The sequence below is a fragment of the Vigna radiata genome, chromosome 11 (genome assembly GCF_000741045.1).
Source record: "Vigna radiata var. radiata cultivar VC1973A chromosome 11, Vradiata_ver6, whole genome shotgun sequence".
Classification (NCBI taxonomy): domain Eukaryota; kingdom Viridiplantae; phylum Streptophyta; class Magnoliopsida; order Fabales; family Fabaceae; genus Vigna; species Vigna radiata.
This window is the reverse complement of record NC_028361.1, coordinates 7726865-7734963: the sequence shown is the minus strand read 5'-3', so window position 1 is coordinate 7734963 and position 8099 is coordinate 7726865. Positions and strand designations below refer to the sequence as shown.

Genomic DNA, 8099 nt, shown 5'->3' with positions numbered 1-8099 from the left:
AAAAAAAAAAAAAAAAAAAAAAAAAAAAAAAAGGTAACCCATTTTGAATATGTGGTTATTTGGTAGAAAAAACCACTTAGATACTAGCAAAATTTAAGAGCTAAAACAAAATTCTAAGAATTTTCAACAAAGAAAAAAAATATATTGAAAAAAAGCATCTTGCACTCCACGTGATTGTGACATAGATAATTATGCTGTCACATGGCTATCATCAAATAGATTGTCCACGTTGTTAAACATGACAACACTTAATGGATTCCATTCAAGAAACCAGAACACATTACGAAAATGAGGGAAATGATCTGGAGAAACCAAAAGCAAAATTCAAGAATTTAATAGATAAAGAAACATATTCAACCTTATTATACATAATCATTTTTATCCTACATTTTAGCTATTTCATATAACACACACTTAAAAAATAGTCTTCTAAAATGAAACAAAAATATAATAATTTCCTCACTTCAGTAATACAGACATTTTTTTCCTAACAGAAACATCCATAATTTATCTTGAGAACAAATGCTAAACAGTTTATGGATATTGCAGAACACAAATGTATGAAACAATGGGTTGTTTGTGGTACTAGACACAACACAACCTGTCTTGGGACAATTTGCTCAACAAGACAAGCCCAGCAATAAGGCTGAAAAGAACATGGTAATGGGGAAAATGGGCATCGTGTGTTAGAAATGAAGGACAAAATTGTGTTGGCACTGGGCAAAGTTATGTCACCGTCGAACAAGTAGCTGCACGGTTTGAGAAATAATGTTTTCTCACACTGTTTCCTGAAGGAGTTTGATGAAGTACCATTTACTTTTGGTCTTCAGCATTCACTTGAATTCAATTCATTAAATATGGCTGGCTGAGAAATGAGAATTCATCAAGATTCATATTCGTCAGGATCTGAATCTATCTCAGCCAATTTATCCTTTAGCAATGGACTTGGAGTAGATCGAAATTGAATAGATTGTAAGAAGTTGAAATAAGCATACTTAATATCGAACTGCATATCGTACCCTGCACAAGACATATGTAGCATCAAAATTCTGATTAAAATTGGACCAGGAACTGAAAAGGGAAGGTTGAGTCCTTACAATAATTAACTGCAATTGTCAATCCTCCATCCTCCGCACTCTGTCTAACATGATGGAACCACATGCTAGGCCTGCATTAGTTTGCTCCTTCAGCATATACCGCAGAAAGGATAATCAATAGGCAAACTAAAGTCTGGGTTAATTCCCACTTCCAATATTCTTCTTTCGAGCTAACAATCTGGTACTAATGGTGATTAGTAAGCGTGGTAAAGATCTTAAGTGAGTTGGATTATTCTAGTAAACTATAAAATGACTCAATCACTGCATCCATTAAGTATACATTATTAGACGAGATGGATTAATTGAAAGTTATACTGCATGAACTAGGAACATAACTTAGTTATGTAACTTCACCTAACATCATATGCCTAGTGACCTAATCATAAGTTCAAATTTACTATCTCATAGTTCATGACTTTTTCTACTTCAGAATTCAAAATGAAGAGTTTAGAAGCTGTGTTATGCTCAGAAGGGGAATAACAAATCTCCTGCTCCACACAACAATTTGTGAATAAAATACCCCGTGTTTCATGAGCTTTACATATAGCTAGATCAAGTTGCTTAATCACGAATCGAACATGTTATGGCATCACAAAATGGTTAACAAGAGAATGGCATCACAAGATTGGCACAAATGATAAAGAACATCCTACGGAAGAGCAAGGGAATCTTACAAATAGAGAACCTCCCCGGCCTTCACAGTACATTCAAAAGGCCGAGGGCCATTGAAGTACAGAGGAAATTTGGCCATCTCATCATCCACGGTCTCCTCAGAAGGATAAGGATCCACACTGCACCAAGGCACATACCTTGTTGGCCTCTCAAGCTCCAAATCGAACTCTCCTGTGTCCTACAAACAAACTCAACACCCAAACGAGATCAACTCCAAAAACTGACACTTCTTATAGTAAACCCCAGACCCCATCAACAATAGCAGACAAAGAGCCCAATTCATCCCAAAAACAACATTCTGCTGAAACAGAAATGGGCCACAATGCACATCCTGCTACCTCTATTTTGCATTTCAAAATATAGTTAGAATTCTTCTAGAGTATGATGAGCTGCATTGTGGTTATGCTCTTGTACTATTTTCTGTTTTCTTTTATTCCTTCTTATCCACATGTTATAGCACTATATATGGTGTACCTTTCTTTCATCACTATACAGGGAATTTCATTCCAGTATAAAATTTATACGTTGATAGCCTCAGCATAGTTACTTGTCGGGAACTTCACATATAAATGATGGTACCAACCTATGGAATGAAAAGAAAAGAAAAGAAAAGTACTTATTTTCTTGAATAAAAAACGATGGGATGAAAATACCGAAGAATATGTGTAAGTGGCAGCAGGGTACTGTTGAATGTACAAGCGATGAACATCAGTGGGTGGCAGCAAGATGAAGTGCTTCTCCCCAGTGACAACAGCGTAGAGATTCTCGTAATGATCCTTGTGGAACGAGGTTTGGGAATGTTGGTTACCAATCCAAAGATTCACAGCTTCGGGCTCAGAGCCAATAGCTTCGGTGGCCCAACCGAGGTGGGGGTCACAGTCAGCGGCGAGAGACGAATACTCAGAGCGAAAGCAATCGTTTTGTTGCTGCGCGTAAGCCACAAGCTTGTGGGGTTCGGAATTGGAGATGAGGCTAAGGGCTTCGGGGAAGGGCACGTGCTGCACGTGCGCGGAGGCGAAGCAGAGGGAGGAGTGGAGAGGGGAGAGGGCGTCGGCGGCGCCGGTGGGGGTGAGGTGGAGGGAGATGGTGGCGGCGGAGAGGGTTTGGGAGAGGTAGGAGTGGTTGGGCCAGGAAGAGAGTGCGGGCCAGTGAGAGATGGCGTTGGAGATTATGCATGGTTTGTTTGGGGTGATGAAGTCTCTCAGGAACTCAACTGGGTTAGGTGGAAACTCTAGTCTCTCTACTCTTCCACTGTTTCCCAAGCTCAAATCCCTCACTTCCCTCCACAGTTCCTCTATCTCCTTCATCTTTCTAACTATCACTTTCTCAGGAACAAGGTTCTAGAGCGTTTTATACGTAATGTGGGGTTTATGATAACGTGAAACGAAAATGGAAGCAGGTACATAGTTTTTGGTCGACATATGAAATTTATGATTCGTTTCCCTACGTTCTGGAAAAGTTAAACAACCAGTATAAAACAGGGCCATTGATTCTATAACATTTTTCATTCAAAAGATCTCTGCGCTCTTTTAGTACGAGACTACAGTTTGTTTTTACAATTCAGTAAATGGTTAGATCGTCTTTTGCTTTTTAGGTAAAACATAAAGGCAATGGCTTGACAGCATTTGTGACAAGGACAATAACTGTTTAGATACATAAAATATGTGAAACGTAATGCATTTGTATGAGATTTTGCTGAACTGTAGCATATATTATACAGGTTTGGTTGCGATACAAGAAAAAAAAAAACTCGACTGTTTAAATGCACAACTTAATCTATCCATGGGGTGCAATCTCAAAAGTAAAAGCTGTGTTGTTTCTCAGCCAAGTGAATGTTTCCGGGTCAGTCCATTTCCTGACAATGAGAATAGGCAAAGTGGGTGTTTTGCCACACCATGTCACCATATGGCTTCAACTAGTTGTGGCCTATCTTGGCGCCATTCACTCTGTTGCAAGCATTGCAGCGTGGGATGCACTGCTCAAACAACGATGGTCAATAACCAACCACTCCATGATCTTCAAGACATGTTGAGTCCAACTAGCTTCCCCAAGCAGCTATGCAAGTGGTCAGGAATGAAAACCATCAGTCTTTGGCCATGTCAGCTACTCACCGAGTTTGAGGATGCTGTGTCACCAATGCGAATCCTATTTGGCAATGGCCTTGCAATTAGCCCGTCTGTGACCCAACCTACCGATTCTCCATCATTTTTAACATGGTTGAATTCCCTTTCTGCGTAATCCAGAGATATATGCAGCCTCCCACCGGGTTTAGAATCATTCAGGGTTCCTTTTCCTCCAATTCCTGCGTTCTTTTCTAACCAATAAAGGTAATTGACCTGGAACAGTGCCTTCAGCATGTCTTGCTGTGAACAGTTTTCTTTCAGTACAACCTGAACCAGAAACACACATTATTAGACCCATGATGATACACAACGGGAAAAAATAAAATATAAAGTAGCCTTTCAAATTCAGAAAAGACTACACTTGATGTACCAATGTGCTAATAACACCTCAAGGGGAAAACCATTTGACAAATAAACCACGACATTTTCAGGAAATAGCTTTAGATTTTTATAGACAGGAAAAGAACAGACCAGCTCAGAACGGAATAGAAAAGCTACAAGATAAAAAATGAATTGGTAGCCTTCTGCTGTTTCAGTGTGTATTACAGATATCTCATTACATTTGGAGCTCCCCACTACATAAGTTTATTAATAAAAAAAACTCCAAAAATAGATGGAACCAAAAACAAGGATAACAGCTGTAAACATTTTGTAACAACGGTAACTGACAAGAAAAGTTAACGTGGCCTTTTAGTTCTAAAGTCTTGGACTCATTTGTTTCTTATTTTTCAAAAAGTCTCTTCGTTGCCAACTTACACAGAATTTTCCCATGTGCTCAGACAAGATGTACCCTTCATTTTTATAAAGCCCGAAGAGGGCAAGCACATCTTCCTTGCCGTTGACAATTTCACTGAGCTTCGATCCAAGCTGCAGACGACGTTCAATTTCTGCAGCTGCGTCTTTTGCTTCAGATGATAAAGCAATTGATTGTACCTATTACAGAAGTAAACAAGCCAAAATATTTAAAAAATTATTTTATGCTAAACATAATACCAATCATTTCTGATACTCGTCCATCCTATAGGGCAGCCTAATCAAATTGATGTTGGAAGAGTATATATGCTGTAATGTTATTGTAAATAACAGTACCTTTTATTGGTCACTCTTACATGTTCTATGTTTCTAATTCCTATACTCAACTAGCATTGAGAAAATTAGTGAACTTACAGGTGGCATAAGAACAACCACCCTATTAAAACTATAATAAAATGCAAAATGTAAGTATTCGAACAAATTATCATCAGAACAAGGGACACACGGACATATGACCTGATACTCCCCAGCCTGAACTGAGAAATGATAAGGGCTATTAGAAGAAGACAGAAAGAACCTTAAAATTACACAAGCCATTACTAGAAAAATAGCAAGCAGAAACTTTTGGACCTGGAAGACACGAGCTTTCATTTCAGAGGTTTAAATTTCACAACTTTAACACACGCAATATTAACTCACCTTGTTTGCAAAAGTTGCATTTAATATGGATACTGCTGGAAATAGTGGCTCCTCGTCATTTACATCTTTAACTGGAGGTGCCTGGCCACTGAGTAGATATTCACTGAAAACCAAACCTGCCAAAATAATCAACGAAACACATAAAGCTTTGACCTTTTAACGAAAAATCAGTCCCTAGTAGCATTTCCAGATTTCCAAGCCCTCGAAAAAATATTGCAACCAAAGAAAACTTCCAATGTTATAACAAAATTAAATCCCCACAGGGAAAACATTTCAGAATATTCCATATGATATAGAATTTAGTCGGAAGAGATGAAAGAAACAGAAAGACAGAGAGAGATGAGGGGAAGAGAGAACAAAACAGAATGGGTGGTTTAAGGGAAGGAGGAGAGAACAGAGAAAGGTCAAACAATATGTGCACCCACTTCTGTCATAAACATTCAATCCAGATTCACCCGTCTAGAATACAAGAATCTTCCTTACTTATAGACAGCTATGAACTAACAATACCTGACCAACATTCCTGTGTTATTGATATTTACATATCAACATATTTCATGGACAGTATAAAGTAAACCAATTATGTCTGAAAGAGAAACAGTAAGACAGCTCTCACATGATTGTGTTTAAGCAGGCGTAAGCTAGGGAGAAGAAATTACTTGCACGATAAGGATTTAAAGTCCGTAATTGAATGGATTGGTATGACTTCAGATTGCAGTACATGTGTATCCAAGTCAAGACACAAAATGAAGCAAGAACAAGGGGTGTGGAGGAGCCTATGCAGTTACCCAATCCTATACCAAGCCCAATACCAATAAACCTGCTTGCCATTCCTTGCACTTCCCCTTTAGCAATTACCTGCAAATCCACCGTCATTTTCAGAAGAATATAGGTAAAAACACATATGTCAAATGAATACTCATGAATCATGTCACTTGTAGCATTAGTTGGATACCAAACTAAGAAAATGAAATGACCATGGTGTTGCGTCAATAACTTAACACTCCTAGTCAATAAAGAAGAAATGATCAAGTTTTCACCTCTGCAAAATTCCTTTGAGCAGCAAAACCAGCAAAGAAACAGCTCCTGGTAGAGGCCTGTGAAGACAAAATCAGTACAAACCTCCAATGGTAGTTATCATACAACAAACGACCAACTCGGTAAGGCTAGAACAAAAAAATTAATCACTTTATGCATACATATCATTGCTATACTTAAACACTTAGTTTCAACATGCATTGTATTCGTTTAACCATTTTACTGATACACCAGCACAATTGAAATTGAATAATCATGTAAAGTACAGATTACTACTACTACACAAGACACAGGTGGCTTGACCAACACTATCTAGACAAAAAGTTGCTCATATCAAATGATAAAAATTTCTGGTTGGCCAAATCAAAATTATTTCAAATTGCAAGTTTCGGTTTGCAAATCATAATCCTAATAACTATGCTGAATCATTCACACAATTGGAAACAAAAATCAAAAGGTAAAAACTTTGTGCAGATCATTATCATTACAGTACTTAAACACTTCATTTCAATGTGCATCACTCTTACTTAAACCAGAACGGCCAAAACATTATCTTCCGTGTTAAACAAAAAGACTTGAAAGACATAGCAAAACATTCATACACTAAAAACTGGCATAACCTGAATCAGTGAAGCAGCAGAGCGAGAGGCCCCAGCCACAGCACCAATGAGCACAAAAAACTGAGGGAAAGCGGGAGTACACATCTCCAAACCAAAGGCAGCATTTTCAAGAAGGTCAGCAAACAATCTCCACCCTTTGGGGTTAACATCAAAATGGCGACCAAAGTTTGACAACATGATCTTACTGAGGTACCCAATTCCATCCTTGAGCACCCAATTGATGGCAGCAGCAGTTGGAATAGCCCCTTTTCCCAGTCCAACAGCATAAAGCAACGATTGCGTTGCCAGCACTCCACTAACCTGGCAAGCTACACCCTGAACTGCTCTCCAAAGAGAATACTCCAAGTAATCACTCGTCACACTCTCGGGAAAACCCTCTGGAAGCATTAATCGCGTGAAGATGTCCCTGCACTTGAGCCACACAAAGGATGCAAATTGTGAAGGCTTGAGGGATTGTAACTCCGCCAACAACCCCGGGTTTGCGGAGACAAAGACATCTTTGGTGGGGTCAGGGACAAGCCTGGTCCACTTGCCACCTCTGACTTCCCAAACGGGTTCAGACGAAAGCTCGTTGTCGGTAGAGGAAGACCAGGTTTTGGCGTTTGCAAGTTTAACCTGGAGGAGGTGGCAGAAGAAACATACGGAGGAAGAGCATAGCAGGGAAAGGAAAAGGATGCGATGAGAATTTGAATTTGAATCTGAATCGTTGGAATCAAAGGGGTTACCCCAGCTACCACCGTTGCCATTGTTATTATTGTTGTTATTACTGTTGTTGTTTCCGCTGCCTTGGAATAACAGAGGAAGGGCCGAAAGGCGAGAGGTATGAGAAGGAGTTTGTTGTTTAGGACGAAAGGGGACGGCGTAGGCGAAATGTGGAGGCGACGGTGGAAGACGGTGGCGAAGTGGAAGAGAAGTGAAGAGAGAGGCGGATAAGGGCGTGCAGGCGCAGCCCATTTCAGTGGTTCCGCCGGCACGAGAATAGGAGAGGAAGAAAGGTCAAAACTTTGACATCGCATTTAGGGTAATAATATTCAGTCAATGTGACCGGTTATGCTCATTGTTCATGCCGCCACTACTATCTTTGTTTTCTTCACACT

General features: G+C 39.5%; 2 protein-coding genes across 3 annotated transcripts; both read right to left on the bottom strand.

The window, feature by feature from the left end:
* Window positions 1-435: 435 nt before the first annotated feature.
* LOC106777745 (jmjC domain-containing protein 7) lies at window positions 436-3256 on the bottom strand. Of its 2 annotated transcripts, none has more exons than XM_014665480.2 (4): window positions 2423-3256; window positions 1772-1947; window positions 1098-1168; window positions 436-1020 (listed from the first exon to the last, which is right to left on the bottom strand). In XM_014665480.2, the coding sequence occupies exons 1-4, from the start codon at window positions 3074-3076 to the stop codon at window positions 884-886; spliced, it is 1038 nt and encodes a 345-aa protein (XP_014520966.1). In that variant the 5' UTR covers window positions 3077-3256; the 3' UTR covers window positions 436-883. The 2 variants fall into 2 exon arrangements, 1 of the variants encoding a protein (XP_014520966.1); XR_002666049.1 differs by having other exon boundaries at window positions 967-1020; window positions 1098-1275.
* A 174-nt stretch (window positions 3257-3430) lies between these two features.
* Window positions 3431-8099, bottom strand: LOC106777744 (protein root UVB sensitive 1, chloroplastic). The gene is made up of 6 exons (XM_014665478.2): window positions 7003-8099; window positions 6385-6441; window positions 6004-6202; window positions 5345-5460; window positions 4649-4825; window positions 3431-4159 (listed from the first exon to the last, which is right to left on the bottom strand). The coding sequence occupies exons 1-6, from the start codon at window positions 7954-7956 to the stop codon at window positions 3869-3871; spliced, it is 1794 nt and encodes a 597-aa protein (XP_014520964.1). The 5' UTR covers window positions 7957-8099; the 3' UTR covers window positions 3431-3868.

Bases quoted from the DNA above. Each gene is read 5' to 3' on its own strand.
- LOC106777744 (XM_014665478.2), bottom strand. From the start codon at position 7,956: ATGGGCTGCGCCTGCACGCCCTTATCCGCCTCTCTCTTCACTTCTCTT. The intron at 4,826-5,344 runs GTGAGTTAATAT...CTTCTGTAATAG, and splicing joins ATGCAACTTTTGCAAACAAG to GTACAATCAATTGCTTTATC. The intron at 4,160-4,648 runs GTAAGTTGGCAA...TTTCTGGTTCAG, and splicing joins AGCACATGGGAAAATTCTGT to GTTGTACTGAAAGAAAACTG.
- LOC106777745 (XM_014665480.2), bottom strand. From the start codon at position 3,076: ATGAAGGAGATAGAGGAACTGTGGAGGGAAGTGAGGGATTTGAGCTTG. The intron at 1,169-1,771 runs GTAAGATTCCCT...AAACTAATGCAG, and splicing joins GCCGGGGAGGTTCTCTATTT to GCCTAGCATGTGGTTCCATC. The intron at 1,021-1,097 runs GTAAGGACTCAA...TGTCTTGTGCAG, and splicing joins GACAATTGCAGTTAATTATT to GGTACGATATGCAGTTCGAT.